Source organism: Eptesicus fuscus, chromosome 7 (assembly GCF_027574615.1).
Source record: "Eptesicus fuscus isolate TK198812 chromosome 7, DD_ASM_mEF_20220401, whole genome shotgun sequence".
NCBI lineage: Eukaryota > Metazoa > Chordata > Mammalia > Chiroptera > Vespertilionidae > Eptesicus > Eptesicus fuscus.
The window spans coordinates 107,687,222-107,707,092 of record NC_072479.1 but is presented as its reverse complement, the minus strand read 5'-3'; the positions used below and the strand labels follow the sequence as shown (position 1 = coordinate 107,707,092).

At 49.6% G+C, this 19,871-nt stretch overlaps 1 protein-coding gene and 1 long non-coding RNA gene across 2 annotated transcripts; both read right to left on the bottom strand.

The window, feature by feature from the left end:
* Nucleotides 1-4,421: 4,421 nt before the first annotated feature.
* LOC114227746 (uncharacterized) lies at nucleotides 4,422-17,684 on the bottom strand. Its single transcript, XR_008556687.1, has 4 exons — nucleotides 17,549-17,684; nucleotides 14,516-14,595; nucleotides 10,771-10,916; nucleotides 4,422-4,784 (listed from the first exon to the last, which is right to left on the bottom strand). It is a non-coding gene; the product is annotated as an uncharacterized LOC114227746 (long non-coding RNA).
* On the bottom strand, nucleotides 5,786-10,754 carry LOC129149876 (zinc finger BED domain-containing protein 4-like). The gene has a single exon (XM_054719657.1). It carries the CDS (start codon nucleotides 10,585-10,587, stop codon nucleotides 7,057-7,059), a length of 3,531 nt encoding a protein of 1,176 aa, XP_054575632.1. The 5' UTR covers nucleotides 10,588-10,754; the 3' UTR covers nucleotides 5,786-7,056.
* Nucleotides 17,685-19,871: the final 2,187 nt, after the last annotated feature.

Genomic DNA, 19,871 nt, shown 5'->3' with positions numbered 1-19,871 from the left:
CAGTGTAAGGAGTGGGGCCAATTTTCTCTTTTCCACGTGGCTGTGTGCAGGTTTTTGTGTGCACGGAAGTGTCCAGTTCCTTTGGATGGATCCCGAGGAGCACGATTGCCGACTGTAAGGTGAGAGAATGTGGTTAGTTTTGTAAGAAATGGGCAGACAGTGTCCCAGAGCGGCCACACCACCTGCGTTCCCACCAGCAGGGCGGGAGCGTTCCTGCTGCTGCCTCCTCACCAGCCTCTGGTGGTGCCGCGTCGCTCCTGTCTCTTCACTCTGTGTGTTGCCCTGTGCTGTGCCTTGCTTGTTTCTTGAAAGCCAGACCAGATGCACCAGATGGAAGGAGCGGCTGTAGACAGGTCTTGTGAGGTGTGACGAGGTGGGGACGGGCGTGTTGTGGGGCCCTGGGATTATGCTCGGCCTTGAGGGAGTCTGTGCCTCCGTGCTGGGACCTTCTCAGCAGTTTCTCCGTTTTCTTCTCTCCCTGGCTGGAGGGAGCTGGAGCTGCTGTTTCCCTCCCTGGTCAGTTGTGCCCTGGTGTGGCTTCTCCCCAGGCAGGCCTTGTGAAGATCACAGTGCTCTGGTGCCTTTTTTAAAAAAATATATATATATATTTTATGGATTTTTTTTTTACAGAGAGGAAGGGAGAGGGATAGAGAGGTAGACACATCGAGAGAGAAACATCGATCAGCTGCCTCCTGCACAACTCCTACTGGGGATGTGCCCACAACCAAGGTACATGCCCTTGACCGGAATCAAACCTGGGACTTTTCAGTCCGCAGGCCGACGCTCTATCCACTGAGCCACACCGGCTAGGGCTCTGGTGCCTTTTAAAGGCCCTTTCCCCTTCCTCCTGCTGGGAACACGAGGAGACCTGCCTCTGCTATTTGCTGTGGGAACCTCATGCTCCTGCAGGATGGATGTCTTGCCATGACCAGGGCTAGGGATTGAGCCTGCAGTCAAGGTACTGCCCTTGACAGGAATCGAACCTGGATGTGTTGTTGTTTTTTTGTTGTTGTTAATCCTCACCCGAGGATATTTTTTCCCCTGACCAGGGCTAGGGATTGAGCACTTTTTAAAATATATATATATATTTATTGCAGAGAGGAAGGGAGAGGGAGAGAGAGAGAAACATCAGTGATGAGAGAGAATCATTGACTGCCTCCTGCACACCCCCTGACAGGAATCGAACCTGCCTCCCTTCAGTCCCCAGGCTGATGCTCTATCCACTGAGCCAAACCGGCTAGGGCTAGGATATTTTTATTAATGTATTTCATCAAGTTTGGGAAGTTTTGATTATCTGCTCATATATTCTCTCTGCCCCTTGCTTTCTCCCTTCTTCTCTGGCACTCCCACAATGCATATGTTGGTTTGCTTCTTCTTGTGCCAACAGGTCCCTTACGCTCTATTTACTTTCCTTTCATCTTTTTTCTTTCTGTTTCTTAGATGCAGTAATTTCAATTGTCCTATCTTCAAGTTTCTGATTATTTCTTCTTTCTACTTGATTCTGCCTTTTAATCCCTCTAGTGGATTTTCCATTTCAGTTATTCTTTTCAGGTCCAAATTTCTTTTTGTTTCTTTTTAGGTTTTTATTGACATTTTCATTTCATTTATACATCATTTTTAAAGTTTTTTTTTAAAATATATCTTCCTTTTGTTCTTTAAGCATCTTTAAGATAGTTGTTTTAAAGTCTTTGTCTAACAGATCTGCCATCAGGTCTTTTTTCGAGAACAGTTCCTGTTGATTTATTTTTTCTGTGAATGGGCCATATTTTCCTGTTTCTTTGTATGCATTGGGAATATTTGTTGAAAATGGACATTTGAATTTAATAATGTGATAACTCTGAAAATCAGATTCTCCCCCTTTCCCAGAGTTTGCTTTTTGTTAGTATTTTTATATTGTTATTATAGGCCATCTCTGTGTGGAGAATCCGACTGAAGCATAAACTTAATATCTTCTTGTGTCTTTTCTGTGTCTTTCCTTGGGCATACTCATCATTTTCTCTTTTCCCCCATATATGCGGTTAGTTTTGAATACCTGGCTCCTGAAAGGAGAAAAGAGATAAGAGGTGGGGGGGTTGAAGTGTGGGTAATAGTGTAACATCCTAAATCCCCTGGAAAGCACTTCACTGGAGGGGGAGGGGCAGGACATGGCTGCCCATCTCCTTGTCTGCACCTCCATAATCAGAAGCAGTAGTTTGCACAGATCCCTGGCATTTGGAGGGCACGGTCACTTTTGCCCACCCCTGGCTCCTCACATGCCGTGTGCAAGCGACTCCAGGAACACATACACAGCTGCCTGGCTGGGTATGGTGGGTGGGTAGCTGCTACTCTGCTAAGAGCTCCAATTGACCAAAACTAACTGCCATTCACCCTCCAAGTCTTCCCTGGAAGCTATGAGCCTTTAATATTCAACAGAGCTCCCAAACGTTACAGCACAGGGCCCAGTCGGCTTTTGCGTCCCGTCCTGTCCGGCACACCTGTCATGCTGTTGTCTGTGTATCTTGTCTGCCTTTACTCTAAACCCTAAATGATACCACTGTTTTAAACAGCCAATACTCATTCTGACTCCCCATTTCTTACCCTTCCTAGAAATGTCCCTCATTCCTCTGGCAACGTCACATGTCCATCTGGAATGGTTCGTTCCTCTTCTGCCGGCAACATACCCTTCAGGAGATACTGCAGGGAAGGTCTGCTGGTGACATATCCTTTGTTTTGTTTTGTCTGACACTTCATTTCACCTTCATTTTTGAAGTATCTGTGCTGGGCATGTGAGTCTGGGTTGGCATTACAGATGCCATTCCATTGTTCTAAGTTTCATTATTTTCTACTTCTTTTGGTTAATCCTCACCCTAGGATATTTTTTCCTTTTTTTTTTTTTTTAAGAGAGAGTGAAGGGCGATTCAGGGAGAGAAACATTGATGATGTGAGACACATCAATTGGTTGCCTCCTGCACACCCCCTAACTGGGGCCAGGAAAAGAACCTACAACCCACATATGTGTTCTTGGTCAGAAATCGAACCCATGACCCTTTGGTGTGTGGGCCAACACTCTACCTCTGAGCCACACTGGCCAGGGCTAACTTTCATTGTTTCTGTAAAAAAAAAAAAAAAAAAAAAAAAAGTACGCTGCCAGTTGAGTTGTTCCTCTGAAGTGTCTCTTTTACTCTGTTTTTCAGATTTCCTGTCTTTGGTTTTCAGTACTTTATTGTGATGTGCCTAGTGTAGGTTTTTGTGTGTCGTGTGTGTGTGTGTGTGTGTGTGTGTCATTTTTAATTTACCCTGACGTTCTGATACTCATGGATTTGTCCGCTGTCAGTTTGGGAAAGCCTCGCGCACCCACTGTCTCCTCCAGGTACTGCCTGTGATGTTTTTCCCTCCAGGACGCCCAGAACCTGCCACCTCCCACTGTCCCGTGCCACGTCCTTTCTGTGCACTTCAGTCAGAGGTTTCTCCTGCCCGGCTTCCCATCCAGCAGTCTCCCCACTTGACTGGTATTAGGTGCATCTTTTAAATTCTTACTTTGTCATCTTATTTTTCAGTTTTAGAAGGTGTTTCTGGATTAAAGTTCTCAGGTGACGTTCTCCACCTTATCAAATTTCTTCAGTGTATTATTCAGTTAGTGTCAGTGTCTGAAAACTGGAATTTGGACATTTGGACCAACTGTGTGTCAGTTTCTGTTGTCCATTCTTTGACTTTCACAGTCCTTGATCCTATTTCTAGTTTGGATAATTTCTTACTAAGAGTCAAACTGTATGTAGGTAAAGTAACAGAAGCTCCGGGTCTATTCCTTAGGGAAGAAATAGGGAATAGGGCAGGCCACTGTGATGTGCTCAAGGTCAAGGTCATGCAGCTGTTTCAGGCTTTGTGGTGACTGGTCTATCCCGTGTTGCCTTCAGGGGTCTCCCCTGGAAACCTGGGGTCCTCCTGCTGACAGGCACTGCAGTCCAGTTGTCTCTGCACAGGGTGCCCACTTCTCAGCCTCTCTCCCTGCACATGAGGACCTCACAGGGCCCACACCTGTCTCTGGGGAGGCTGCAAGGACACGGCCCCTTCGGAAGCTCCCTCTTCTTCAAGACCTTGGCCCTTGCAGTCCTGGTGGATGTCACCGTGGGTCTCCCCAGCCCAGTGTCACCACGGACAGCTCTACCTGCCACCTCTGCACACCAGCAGGTGCTCCTAGAAGGACCGTTGTGAACAGAAGACTTGCCTTCATGCAAGTATCTCCTTACTAGAATTGTGCTTCCTCAAGTCCTTGAGGTGCTCCTTGGTATCTTCGAAAAGATTCTTCTCAGAACAGTTCCTGGTCTGATGCCAGCTGCTGCCTCAGTCAGAAGTGGGAGGACATCTTAACTAAGTCCAACATTTTATTAACATACAACAGCATTCATTCACTGAAACGAGACAGTTCCCAAGACTTACACTAAGAGCTTTTTATTAGGAGTGACCAGAGAAGGGCCTCCTGCCCAGCTATCAGCTGCAGCAGGGAAGAGAACAGGTTGGCACTCGGGTCTGAAGGAGCTACAGCGGGATGGCCAAGAGCAGCCGCGTTTCCAGTTGCGTTCCTCTATAGGGAACATCGGTATCAGGACCAGCTGTGAGCAACACCAGCCGTTAGCACTGGGCCTGTCTCCTGCAGCCTGGCCAGCAGCCCAGGAACACAGGGTTTGACTGCTCACAGGACCTGTTCTATAGTCAACGTGAACAAGCGCGAAGAACCGCTGCCAGCCCATCACTCGAGGTCCATCCCTTGGACTGTGTTCTCTGCCCTCTGAGTGAGCAAGCTTGTCCTGTAATGGACCCAACAGTAAACATCCGGCTCTGTGGGCCCGTCTCTGTGACAACCATTAAGAAGCTGTCCATACATGATGAACCCCCCCCTATAGTGGAAACCCAAGTTGAACCATTGGAGCATGAGTACAAAAGGCAAGTACATCAATGCTTATCCCTGACATGAGCTTGGCAACCGAAACAAATGGTGCTCAGCATGTACACAGCATCATATGGTCCATAGGCTCCTGAGGGTCGGGGAGCCCTAGCTTGTGACTGGTGAACTGGAGGCAGAGGAGCAGTTTACAGACCTGAACGACGGAGACCATCAGTCTGGCACCAGATGTACAGACCCTTCAAGGAAACGTTTCCCATATCAAGTTCACCAGGAACCACCCATGACCTCCACCTTGTGAGGCAGAGCTACTACCAGCCCCAGATAAAAAGCTGAGGGACTCTTCCTTCAGGAAAGCCAGGAGCCCAACACTGAATCTCCAGGAAATCTACTCTGGCCTTTTGGACTCACTTCCTGGATCTGGTTAGACCCAGCACAGGAAAGACTGATGACAGCCTGGATCTCAAACTGGTGACGTCTTTACACATAATATCGCCTCGAGCACACATTTATAGGGATTCTCATGTAAGTCATGGGAAAACCACATGAGCATGATTCACTAATGTGGCCCCAATTGGTGCTCCCGGGGCTTCTGGAACAGAGGCTGGACTCGGGAATTTGCGCACAGCATCTCGGGATAGGCTACGTGGCCAAGGCAAGTACGAGGCTGCCCACGGGCTCTTCTGTTTGGGAACTATGCATGGCACAGCAGTCATTCTGAACACAAGTCAGCATCATCTCAGAAAAGCTGTTGTAAGGACCACTTCATCACTCTCCTGTGTCCTATCTAGAACTAAGGTAAAAATTCAAGGGCTGCATGAATGAGGTTTTCATGTACATTGGCACCCAAAGGATATGACTACTTTATCATCCTAAGAAGAAAAAAGCCAGCTTACTCCAACAGTAGAAAATTGCAAATAAAAAGTTTAATTTCAGAAACTGAGTTCCCCATTTATAAATATACCAAAACATAGTCAATGCAAAGTGAGATTAATAACAGGTACAGTATTTTGAGGAAACAACTTTTCTAAAAGGGCACAGGCAATGAGTGACTTGTTTCACCCAGCATATTTAATTGGTATGAAATAAGAAAAGGAATCCTTTTCTACATGTTGAAGCAAAAACTCTGAGGACATATTGTTAAAAGAATCTGACAACTGGCATTTCATTCTGATGTCCCTGGGATTCTAAAATACCCGTGATGACTGAGTCTTCCGTATTGTCAAAAAACACCGAAGGCTACTCTTACAACTGTACTATAACAGTCTTCTTCCCTGTTAATAAATCACCTCCTCTAAAAAGAATTTTACACGTGATTTGATCAATTTGGGGGGCACTACACACATTTCAAAATAGAAACACTATTTTGAAGTCTATAGTTTCAAAGTAGACACACTAAGAGGCTTGGAGGTTCAATCACCAGAACGGCTGTAAACGTGTTGGACAACAGGCAGCAAGGAGCACGTTATAGAGTCAGGATGTCTCTGATGTAACTGACCAGGTGAAACCTCAACACAAAAACAGAACATGGGGAAGTTCTTACAACCACTATGTAACTGACATTCCATGATACATTTAAGTTTAGTTTTGTCTTCAAATGCCACATCTCTGTTGTAGTGAACAGTATCTTCCACAATATTCTCTGCACTCCTCACATTATGTTAGAGATGCAAGTAAAAACCACTCAGTCAGGATGGCTTCTACTCCATCTATTTCCACATTTTATCTGACAGCCACAAAGGCTGCTTTGTTGCAATTAATGCAATTTTTAACTAAAATACAGTACCTGATTTGTTGTTCTTATGTAACTGAATAAAAAGCCTGTGGAATAAAACTGTTTACATCTTCTGTCTTTCTAGTAAAACAACTAACTAACCCCCAGCTTTTAAAAACCATTACAGTTATGGATTAAAACCTAAACACCATATTTCATAATTGACAAGACAGGCTATTTCTAGTGGCTTTGAAAAAAACACACTGCGGTACCTGGCTTGAAGGACTAGGAGTAAGGCACATATAGACATTACGGTGAGACTGCAAGAGAAACTCAGTGTGGACCTGAGAGTGCCTGGTCTGATGTCCTCCTTGGCACCGACTGGTGCCAACCAACAGCCTGTGACAAACAGCTGGTGCCTAAAGAGCAACAACATCTTTAGCCTGGTGGCTCCATTGTGATTTCAATACTGAAAATATATTAATGGAAGATTCACTTTCAAAAAGATAAGTTTTTCAAAATGTTCCATCATGAGCCTGGACTGGCCAAAGCTACCGTTCTCAGTGGGTGTGCTGAACAGCCTTTCTGAAGGGACAATGCTCGGGGGACAACCCAGAAACCTGACGGCCAGGGCTGAGAGTCCCGGCCAGGCAGACTTCTTCAGGTTCCAGTAGGTGAGCGGGTCACAGCTGTGTTCAAGCACCTCCTCCTCCAGGTAAGACAGCACCATGGCCTCAGGCACCTTCATCTTCTCTCTCGGGCCTTTCTTTTTTATCTTGGCCATGAGTGACCACAGGCTCTCGTCCCCACTGCAGTCTCTCGATGGGGAGCCTGGAGCACACCCATTGGAGACAGGTATGTCCTCTGAGGTAGAATTCTGCATTTCTAGTTCCCTGATTAAATCCTGCTTGTACTGCTCCGCCTCCTCCTCGGAGAACAGGGAGGCTTTGTAACGAGGGTCCAACAGTGTGGCAAAGATGTACCTGGGATCGTGGAGGGTGGCGGACAGTCGGCTCACCATGGCTTCCTTCAGAGACTTCAGCATGGTGTCGATGCCCATGGTCTCCTCAAACAGCATCTCGACTTTTCTGTTCAGAATGTGGATCATGGGGATGACCTGGCTGAGGGTAGACATGTGGCTGCTCATCTCCCGACTCGCAGCGTCAAAGGGCTTCAGCGCATGACACACAGACTTCATGACCTCCCACTGGTCGCAACTGATCAGTTCTCTGAAGTTACACTCGATGGACATCTCGTTAATGGCTCTCTTCTGCTCAATGAGCCGCTCGAGCATATGGAACGACGTGTTCCATTTGGACGGGACGTCCTGAATAAGATGGTGGGGCGGCAATTCATACTCCTTCTGCAGCTCTGCCAGTTTCTCTTTTGCTGCATGTGAGCGCAGCACCCGCTCACATATCTTCCGAGCAATGCTGAGTAAATTCTGCACCATTCTCTGGCTTTTAATGGCCTCGTTGACAATGAGGTTCACCGTGTGACTGAAGCACTGCACGCTGGAGTGCTCCCCTTCATTCAGCGTCTTTCCTATGCTGGGATTGTCAGTCACTGTAATGCCAACCTGAAGGCCAGTGGATGTCACCCAGGCCTCCCACCAACATTCCAGCTGCTTCTGAATGCTGTTGCCGCTATAGTCGCAGTCAATCTGTGACACGTCTAACAGTGCTGAGCAGTGGTGGTCCTCACAGTGAGGTCGGACCGACGACTCAAAGGTGACCCAGTGAGCAGTGAGTGTCAGGTACTCCCGGGTCTGGTTACTCATCCATATTCCAGACGTGAAGTGGACCACACCACTCTCCGCCTCCTTAAGGTGTGACATGATGATCTGTTTCACATTATCATACATTCCGGGGATAGCTGTCCTGGAAAAGTAGGAAGGGGAGGGCAAAGAGTACTGAGGTTTCAAGTATTCGAGCAGCCGGTTAAAGCCAACATTATCAACAAAAGAATATGGCTGAAGGTCAAGTGCAATCATTTCAGCTATGAGACTTGTTATCTTTTTGGCAACTGGATGAGAATCATACAACTTCTCATCAGTGTCGTCAAAGGAGGAAGCTCCTGACAATCCTGCACTCAGGGGCACGCTGACGCCTGGAGAAGACGGCAGCATGGTCTTGGGCACATCGGTCTTCAGCACGCTGCCGTGGAACCTTTGCAGATGCCTCAGAAGACAGCTGGTGCCCAGGTTAGTCGGCTTCTTGCCCCTGCTTATCGTCCGGCCACAGTGCAAGCACACGACTTTAGTGGGGTCTGCAGAGCAGACAGAAAAGTGATTCCACAGCTTGGAGGTCTTTTTGCTGTGAACGGGAAACAGAACTGGACTGCTTTTGGTAACCACCGTGGGAAGGTCAGTTAATTTGGAGGACGTTTCTGTGGATGCCAAGGTGTTGTATGGAGGATTTGCCAAACTAGCCCCCAGGAAGCCCTTTTGGTTCCCAACAACTTCTGGGTGGCGCCTGTAGAGATGTCTCATCAGACAGCTGGTGCCCACGTCACCCTTCTTTCCTCGACTGATGACACAGCCGCAGTGTCTGCACACCGCCTTCAGACTGTCCATGGGGGCGAGGGAAAAGTGATGCCAGACCTCCGACTTCAGTCTCTTCATCACCTTTTGATTCTGTTGGAATACAGCACCAGACTCGACCATGTGAGGGCTCGACCCATCACCCTGCTGCTTCTCAGGGGAGGACACCAACGAGGCCTCGCCCACATCATCAGAGGATGACAGCACTGATGCATCTTCCATCGGCGAATCCCCAGGCTTCAGGCGTGCTTGCAGGTGCTCAGTCAGCTGGTCAGGGGAGGAGGACGCCAAGGGGAACTCTTGTACCTCATTGCCTGGCGATGAGGACACCAAGCTTGGATCTCTCTCAGGAGGCAGGAGGGCAGGCAGCAGTGTTGGGGGCGTGGAGTAGGGAGGGGGCATGGATGCTCCCCTGCTCTTCTCCTGCAGCACGATGGCGCGGTGTGCCCGCCACATGTGCCGGATGAGGCAGCTGGTACCCAGGTCCTTCCCGTTTTTCCCTCTGCTGAACTCACTCATGCAGTGAATGCACACGGCCTTGGAGCTGTCCAGAGGGGACAGGTAGAAGTGCTTCCAGACCGCAGACCACCTTCGCGATCCAGAGGTGCTCTTTGGAAGTGGAAGGCTCTTTTCTGGCCCACTCTCTGCAGAGTCATCACAATGGGCAGTGGGGAGGGGTTGGGGGGGCTCCACCAGGGCTTCTTCCTGCCTGTACTTCTCAGAGGTGGACACATCAGAGGAGACCTCTTCAGAAGATAGGACAGATCCAGATTCCTCTGCCACTTGCTCAGAAGACGGGATCTTGGAGGCTATTTTCTGGACAAGTTTGATGGGTGACAGTACGGTGCCCTGGTCTCCAAGGGGTGTGGGCTGAGGAGGGAACACCAGTGCAGGGGAGGAGAGGGAGGCCAGGGTAGACACACTGCCTTCCTCCTGGATGAGTGCTGTGGGGTGCGCCCTCCTCACGTGCCGCATGAGACAGCTCGTGCTCAGGTCCTTCTCGTTTTTGCCGCGGCTGAACTCTTTCATGCAGTAAACACACACTGCCTTTGTGCTGTCCCGAGGAGAGATGAAGAAATGTTTCCAGGCCGGAGACTTCTTCCTGGAGCTCATGCTGCGGCTAGACAGGAGGCTCTGCGTCATAGCTTCCATGGCAACATCGTACAGCGTGCTGCTGTACTGTGAGAACAGGGCCCCGTAGTCGTCCTCGTGGTCGTGGTCGGTAGGGAAACACTTCCCCGGGGGCTTACAGCTGTAGCTTGCTTCTCTGATCTCTGCCTGTTCATCACCACTGCCAGCTGCTTTCCTGTCCTCTTGTTCAATCTTCAAGTCCACTCTTTCCAAACTGTGATTCGGAATTCCATCACCTTCCTCTTCTATTTTAAAATTTATTTTATCAGAAACAAAGTCACCATCCCCTTTGGGGGGATGGGTTTCCTGGTTATTCTCCATGACTCACCATAACTATTCTGGCTGTGTCATCCTGTTGCTATCTCAGGTTGGTAAGAAAATGATCCAAGTTCTCAGTTTGCCCCCAGACGTACATTATCTTCAGTGTTTTCAAAATAATTATATCTTTCGGGATGTTCATGAATATGGCTAATCATACATTTTACCGGAAAACAGAAGATGTACCTCAGGAGCACATCATCTCAGGGCGCAGACCACGCTTTCCAGGAGTTGTATAAAGTACTTCTTGGTGCAGGTGCAAATTCATGCTGTGCAGACCTGCTTGTTGCCTTGGAAACAGGATCGCCGCCATCTTGATGGTCCTGCATTACCTACAAAAGATGAAATCAGGTCAAGCACTGAACTGATTTACACATTTCAAACCTTGTAGTGCCAGGGACCTATCAGCCTCAATTTGCATAGTAAAAAAATTCTATAATGGTAAATTAAAATAGAAAAGCTCGGTCTTTTAATTTTTAAAAGCCTATTTTTCAAAATGCTCTATAACTAGAAAATAAAGGAAAAATGAAACGGCAGGAATTTAAAATCAAACAATCTATTAATAAAGGATTGGGGCAACACAGAAAAAACCCTCCATGCCATACAGAGGTTGGTTGGGCTAGAATTGATGCCTTTATCCGCCAACCATGTATTAGAGGCACCTGCTGCTCCTATAATCAGCAAAGCTGAACTCCCTGAAATCAATTTCATTCCCTTTTGCTCTCAGAAAGGATACATCAATTAGGAGCTAAGAAGCCTGCAGCTAATCTCTGAAACGACCAATTCACAGACTAAACACTGAATATCATACAGACAAGGAGGTCCCTGCTTAAATCTCATCCAATATGTTTAAATCTATGAGTTTATAATACCAAAATAAAGTCAACTGGTCACCTTTGGAGGATGATAGAAAAATGATTCATTATTTTGAAAATTGATAGAGACCGGATTAAGCACTGATCCTCAGTTTGAGACATGAGCACTGACATCAGATAACCAGACAGCAGGGAAGGAGAGGCTTCTCTTCCTGGAATCCAGCTCCTAAACCAGGCAGCCCTCAGGGACTGAGCCACAGCATCTCGTTTCACACCTCCTCATGGCGGAGTGCACACAGGCATGTGCTTCACTGCCTGCCAACATCCAAGAGATGCCTCCCTCAGAGCCTCCACATGGAACCACATCACACCCCCGTGAAGGAGACTCACCAGCGATCACGCCTGAATATGGTTAAGCTTCTAGAGCAACTACAGATTTGCAGGGAACCAAGGACACAGTAACACATCACACTCACCCGAGGTCCACGATCAGCAAAATCTAGACTGAGGAACATGGGTCCAACCACAGGGCCTCCTCCACAAATTATGTCCATAGAGGTGAAAGAGATGATAAGAGGCTTAAGTGTCATATAACCAGGCAACACTTTACTATGTGGAGGTGCACAATTCACCCATGAGACTCTGAAGAAAAAAGGGTAACTGCCATAAAAGTGAGGTCAGCAGTTACTTTTGTCAGGAAGGAGGGAGGGAGATGTGACAGACAGGACACATTGCAGAATTCTGGGGAGCCAGCAAAATATTTTTTATTTTATCCTGAGGATATGCTATTGATTTGAGAGAGAGGGGAAGGCAGAGAGAGAAACCACAGACAAAAAAGAGTATTCATCACCCTGGCCAGTGGTTCAGTGGTTAGAGCATTGGCCCATGTACCAAAGGTTAGTAGGTTTGATTCCAGGTCAAGAGCATGTACCTGGATTTCAGATTTGCTCCTTGCCCCCTGGTCAAGGCGAGTTCGAGAGGCAACCAATTGATTTATCTCTCTCACTTCAATGTTTGTTCCTCCACACACACACGCACTCCCACTCTCTCTGAAAAGCAATGTAAAAACTATCCTCTGGTGAAGATGAACAACAACAACAAAAGAATATTCATGAAGGGCTTTTTAAAAAAATCTATTTTATTGATTTTTTACAGAGAGGAAGGGAGAAGGATAGAGAGTCAGAAACATTGATGAGAGAGAAACATCAATCAGCTGCCTCCTGCACACCCCCTACTGGGGATGTGCCCGCAACCAAGGTACATGCCCTTGACCGGAATCAAACCTGGGACCCTTCAGTCCACAGGCTGATGCTGTATCCACTGAGCCAAACCGGTTAGGGCCATGAAGAGCTTTTAAACACGGTACTTTATTCATCCTCAGGAGGACACAGGTGACTCTAAACACAGATTTGAACTGCACGGGTCCACTTAGAAGTGGATTTTTTCAATAAATACCTGTAGTACTATTTCTGATCTGTAGTTGGGAATCCATGAATACAAAGGGCCACTGTATGTGTTGATCAACACCATTTTACACAGGGAACCTGAGAGCATCACAGTGTGTGTGTGATCTGGAACAGACTTCCTATGGATACCAAGGGCCAACTAAGTTTTGGGGGAATCCAATGTTATCCGTGGATTTTCAACTGCATGGGGTCATTGCTCCCAACCCCTATATTACTCACGGTCAACTGTGTATATTAAGGACAAAAAAAAACTTAAAAACAAAAACACTTAAAACTTTCCTAAGTAGTTTCATTAGTAGTAGTAACATAGTATTGTAAATTAGCCATTTTATTTTATGTACATTTTAGCATAAAACAAGTAATTATGTCAATGGCATGAAGAATCAAGATTTTCAGGATAGAAAAATGGTACAAATTTTACAAATTCAAGAAATTGTTCTTGCTGGTGTTGGTCAGTGGTTAGAACGTCAACCCTTGTACCAAAGGGTCTTGGGTTCAATTCCCCGTCAAGGTCATGTACCTCGGTTGCAGGTTTGATCTCTGGTCCCAGTGGGGGCGGGTGGGAAAGCAACAAATCAATGTGTCTCTCTCACAACGATATTTCTCTCTCTCTCCCTTCATTCTTCCCTCCCTTTCAGTCTCTCTAAGAAGCAATGGAAAAAATATCCTCGGGTGAGGATTAAAACAAACAAACAAAAAATCAAAGAATTTAAGTAAAACTGATTTTAAATGTGTACTAAAAATATCAGTATGAACTCATGTTTAAAATATGTTTCCTAGCTCTGTCCACCAGAGAGGAGCTCACAGCAGTAACAACAGATGAACATGGTGAACACATCTGACACCAGAGCTTGGTCTCTGAGCACCTTTCTGCACTGAAAGGAGCCAACGCTCCTGGGAGAAATGGCTCCGCAGGTGTGGGAAAGGAAGGGCAAGGTCCAGAAGGAAGTGCTCCCAGAGGGTGCTGAGTGGGAAGGTGATCTCAACTCATCACAGTTATAATCAAAATGAAAAACAGACTTTAATAGATTATAATATAATGAATAAATAAATATCCCTTAGCTTGCACTAATATTCAAAGAAGAAAAAGGAAGAATAAAAACATGGAGCTGAATATTCCAGCCAATTGCTTCCCCTGAAAAGTGGTCATAAAGGGAGAGAATTCACCACATGTCCTGTCTTTTAAGGACATAACGAATGAGGAACGGACGAAACAGAACAGCATTAGAAAGTTGGCATCAGCGCAGAGGACGGCCGCTGAGGGCCGTGGGGAGCACTCAGCATCACCATGTGGAAACGTGCCGCCTTTCGGGCATATTCAGGGGGCAGCCAGATTCAGAAAGAACGCAAAACAAATAGGAACAATAGATTCCAATGGCTCAAGCCAACTCCTGAAATGTAAGAAGGGCCTTAAAAATCCAAGAGCAATTAGAATATTGACAGTTGCTGACTCTGAAACTACATGTTTCCGGCAGAGAAACTCATAAGGAAACCCAGTGCAGGCAAAGAGAGTGAACGAGCGCCTACCCACCTTGGGGCCCCTGTCACTCATCCACTCTGGCCCCCGACCAGGCAACCCTCACCCAGAGGAGATCAGACTGAAGGGCTGCAGCCCAGCGAGTACGAAGTAGAGAGAAGGACCACACTGACCATGATCACTGCTCTTCACCGCCCACAGCTCACTTCCCCATCTGGGCGGTCCCTCTCCGACAGCTCCGAGGGGCAGGGACCTGAAACAGATACACACAGTCACCCCTTGGTGCCCACGGGGGATGGGTGCCAGGACCCACCTCGGGTACCAAAATCCAAGCATGCTCATGTCCCTTACAGTAAGGGCATAGTACCGTTGACCCCCCTCCCCACCCCAGCAGTCAAAAATCACATGACTTTTGACTCCGCCAAGTTAACTGTTAGTATCCTACTGTTGACTGGAAGCCTTACCAGTAACAGAAATAGTCCACTAACACGGAGTTTATCCATGTACTTACACATTGTTTTCTTACAATAGAGAAAATGTTAAGAAAAATTATGAGAAAGTCCATTTATAGTATTTACTGGGGAAAAAATCCACATATAAGTGAACCTTCACAGTCGAAAGCCCTGTTGTTCAAGAATCCACCTGTAAGCATCTCTAGGTTCCTCACTACACCTAATACGATGTGAACAGTAGCTACACTGCATTGTTTAGGGGGCGGTGACAAGGAAAAGGTCTGTGCATGTAAAAAGGACTGTGCATGTTCGGTACAGGCACAACAGCGGCATCACAGGCCCAAGTACAGAGTACACATCGGCAGGAACGTGACTTTTTCCTAGTGTTTTCTCCACCGGTCAGCAGATGTGAATCCCCACATAGAGGGCCAACATACTTCCTTCACGAAGCAAATACTGCAGAGCAACTGCTTTGCATAGCGTTCAGTCAACCCTAATAATTTACTAAAAAATCTTTCTCCAAGGTGTTAAGAATATTCTTTGCACAGCTTGAGTTGCTTTCGAACCTCCTCATGTGCATTAAAGAACAGAGCAGTGTTCACAGCCAACATCAGGATTTAACTGGAACAAGTGTCAAGAGGGCTACAAGTCTGAGCTTTCTTCCAACGGAGATGAACTGTGTCCTTTGAAACTATTTGAAGCTACATAGACTGTCTCTCACTCGTCCTAGAGCTTTTCCCGAGAAAATGTCCATCATGACAAGCAGACAGAACCTAAGGATTACAGTTGGCACATTCCTCGTGGACATCCCAGTGGGAACCCTCCGAGTCTGCAGCCAAACTCCTAAGCAGATTCCTCTCTCAAGACAACTTTGTTTCGTAACCAAAATTAATGTGTAATTGAAATCTGGCTCATTCATGACACTAAAAAGAAAGTCCTACCAAGCCCTACTTTTATCACTGTTACTGAGAAAACATCAAAAATTAGTATTTCTATAGTAAAAGTCACAAGGATGTCCTTGCTTTATTTAGCAAACTGGCCTCATTAAGGTCTAAAGTGGATTATTGAAAACTATGCACTGGACCTGATCAGCCAACTTCAAAACAAATAACTTCCCTTTTTTACGAGCAGGAGAAGGCACTAAAGAGCAGCTTCTCCGGAAGGCTCGGTGAAGTGAGCGCTTGTTTCCAGAGATGCCCGTGTCACCCAGAAGGCGAAGACAGCACAGGGGAGCCGTGGGGCTTGGCAATGGAGGTGGTGTGGTCACAGAGGAGGAGGAAAGGGGGCCCACAAATGACTGAGTTGATTCAGGCCTGGTCACACAGCAGCAACAGGAAAAGCATTTGAAATGCTTAGCGATTTGGTTTACATAGATGCATAATTCTGTTGTTTAATCCTCACCAGAGGATACTTTTTTCCATTGATTTTTTTAGAGAGACTGGAAGGGAGGGAGAGAGGGGGAATGAAGTGGAGAGAGAGAGAGAGAGAGAGAGAGAGAGAGAGAGAGAGAGAGGGAGAGGAACATCCATGTGAGAGGCTCCTGGATTGGTTGCCTCCCGCCTGCGCCCCGAGATCTCCCTGACCCCTGATCAGAGCTGGGGATCAACCGGGGAATCAAACCTGCGACCCTTTGGTGCCTGAGCCACACCAGCCAGCGCTGATTCCTGTTTTTATTAACTAATGTGAATGGTCGTACCTAGAAACACACAGGACACTGGAAAGCTTCAAACGCATGTCCCCGCAATGAACTCCTCTCATCTGCTTCCTACAGTGGTCCCTACAGTGGTCGGCAAACTCATGAGTCAACAGAGCCAAATATCAGCAGTACAACGATTGAAATTTCTTTTGAGAGCCAAATTTTTTAAACTTAAAAACTTCTTCTAACGCCACTTCTTCAACATAGACTCGCCCAGGCCGTGGTATTTTGTGGAAGAGCCACACTCAAGGGGCCAAAGAGCCGCATGTGGCTCGCGAGCCGCGGTTTGCCCACCACAGTCCTAAGACATATTCAATCAAGGCCCCTGGTTGCTCTTCCTGGAAATGCCAGTGAAAGTGAAATATTATCTGCAGAAAAGTCCCCAAAACTCAATTTGCCAGGCAACTGGCAGTGGTGACAGAGGGCAAGGTGCCTTGGAAGACACGGATCGCACCTGTCTCCCGCGGGAGGCGACGCCCCAGCCGCCCGGCCGGGGACACCCACCACCCGCGCGCCCCTCTTCTCGGGTGACTTCCGTCCCCTGTGGCCCCGGCCCCGGCCGGACCTGCAGAAACGACACTCCGTCCGCGCAGACCCGCGCGGGGTCACCCGTCACCGGCACCCACATGCCAAGGCGCCTCTCCGCGCCCCCAACTTTGACCACCTCAGGGGTTCCGTCCACACAGCCCGCTGCCCGGGACCCGCGCCTCGGGGCGGCCGTCGGCGGCCGGGTCTCCGCGCCCGCCCGCCCGCCCGCTGTCAGCCGGGGCCGGCCGGGGGCGGGCGGGGCTGCAGGACCGCGGCCCAGTCGGCGGCCCGGGCGGGGTCCAGGCCCCGAGAGGCCGCGTCCCCCGGCCCCAGCCCGGTCCCTGCCCGGCGCACACAGAATCGCTTCGGCGCGGCGCCGGCCTGGCCCCCAACTCCGGCCACGACCCCCGCCCCGCAACCCCGGCCACGACCCCCGCCCCGACCCCCGGCCCGGCCCCGACGGCGCCACGACGGCCGTGCCGGGCGCGAGCTCGCGGCTGAGGCGGAGCCGGCTCCGTCCGCGCACTCACCGCGGGCGCAGGGCTCGGCGGCGGGTCCCGCGGTCTGCGGACCACGGACGCGCAGGCGGACGCGCTCCCATTCATTAGCCGCGGCTTTGTCTGCCCCCGCGGCCCTCCCGCCGCCGCCGCTGCCCGCCACCCGCGCGCCCGCGACGCCGCCGGACGCTGCTCCCCTCCCAGGGCCCCGCGCGGCGCGGGGCGGGGCCGGGGGCGGGGCCGTAACGCGCAGGCGCAGTGCGCACGGGGGACCTGCCCGGCGACAAGCTCCTGGTGCCGCTGACAGGAGGGCCCAGGGCGGACTGCGCAGGCGCAGATCCCGCGCTCCAGCCCCGCCCCTGCTGGCGTCCGGCCGGGCTACGCGGGGGCAGGTCTGCGCTCCGGCCCCGTCCCTCCGGCAAGACCGACCGCGCAGGCGCAGTCTGCAATGTCCCTGCAACTGTGAGGACCGAGCCCTGGCGGGGCAGGTGCGCTCTAGGCTCGGCAGGTGCGCGCAGGTGCGCCCGCCGCGGCCCTTTGGCGTGTTCCCGGATGCCGGCCCGCACCCAGCCGGCGGGCCTTGGAGCGCCTGAGCCTCGAGGACGCGACGCCCACCCGCGGGAGACCTGCCCCGCGTGCCCTCCGCCGGGTGACGCAGCGCCCGGAGGCCGCTCACCTGGGAAGGGCGCCCAGTTCCTGCTTCTGGCACCGGAGCCCCGAGGGCCTGGCAGCCACGTGCTGGGTGCACTTGAGCCTTTCCATCGAAGGCGACAAGGTGCTCCCACGCGCGGCCTCGGTCCCTGGGACTGGGATGCAGAGACCCCCGCGCGGCGGTGGCCGGCGCCAGCGAGGCCTCGGGGCGGCGGGCTGGCTCCCGAGCAGCCCTCGGGGAGAGCCCAGCGGCGGGGCGGCAGGTGCTGGCCGCCGGGACTCCAGCCGTCAGTGCGGGTCAGAAGTCTGGATGCGGGATGTGCCATCCCTAGTGCACACGTCTGTGCGGCCAGAGACGTTCTGCGGACGGACCTTGGGTCAGAGACCCGGTTTTGGCCTCCCTGTTTGGACTGCAGCTTACGTTGTAGGAAATGGGGTTCAGGTTACAAGTCGTTCGTTCACTCGCCAAGTCGGCGTGCCTCAGCGGTGAGGATCACCGGGACACGTTAGATGTTTCCATAGAACCTTTCCCAGGTTTCATAGACAAGCCGGTGGATTACAGAAAAGATGTTAGTGCGTGTAATCTGTTCTAATCTGCCGTTTTCCCTTAAAACACCTACCTGCCTGTTTTCCGGGCCAGTCATGGCTGCCCAGTCTGGCTCTGTGGGCGGCCCTGCTCTGCACAGCACAGGTGGACACAGCTCTGGGAGAGGCGCCGCTGGGTCCAGCTCTCCACCCATCATAGGCAGTTCTCAGAGAAGCGTGACTATTCTTAGGCCTTTGCAGATCCTTCTGTTTATTTCCTCAGAAATAATTCCTGCCCTGGCCAGTGCGCTCAGTGGTTAGAGCATCTGCCTGCGCACAGGAGGATTGTGGGTTCGATTCCAGTCAAGGGCATGTACCCGGGTTGCAGGTCTGATCCCCATCCTGGTTGGGGAGAGTGTGGGAGGCAACCAATTGAGGTGAGACACATTGATGTTTCTCTCTCCTCTCTCCCTCCCTTCCACTCTCTGAAAAGCTATGGAAGAAATACCCTCTGGTGAGGAGTAACAAAAAAACTAAAACTAATAATAATAACAAAAAAGAAATAATTCCTAGCAGTAGAATTTTTTGAATTGAAAAAAATTTTTTTAATATATTTTTTTTTTTTTAAATATATTTTATTGATTTTTTTACAGAGAGGAAGAGAGAGGGATAGAGAGCTAGAAACATCGATGAGAGAGAAACATCGATCAGCTGCCTCCTGCACACCCCCCACTGGGGATGTGCCCGCAACCAAGGTACATGCCCTTGACCGGAATCGAACCTGGGACCCTTGAGTCCGCAGGCCGACGCTCTATCCACTGAGCCAAACCGGTTTCGGCTTTTTAATATATTTTTATTGATTTCAGAGAGGAAGGGGGAGAGAGAGAGAGAGAGAGAGAGAGAGAGAGAGAGAGAGAGAGAGAGAGGAACATCAATGATGAGAGAGAATCATTGATTGGCTGCCTTCTGCACGCCCCTCACCAGGGAATTGAGCCCACAACCCGGGCATGTGCCCCAACCAGAATCGGCCCCAGGACCCTTCAATCCACAGGCCGACGCCCTATCCACTGAGCCAAACCAGCCAGGGCTAATTGGAAATTTTATGGAGAATCACATGCAATTCTAAGATATAACACAGAAAGCGCCTTTGTGCGTGTTGGCTACTTCCTCAGAGGTAACC

What these genes read in the sequence shown, in the direction of transcription:
- LOC129149876 (XM_054719657.1), bottom strand. Translation starts at nt 10,587, where the DNA reads ATGGAGAATAACCAGGAAACCCATCCCCCCAAAGGGGATGGTGACTTT.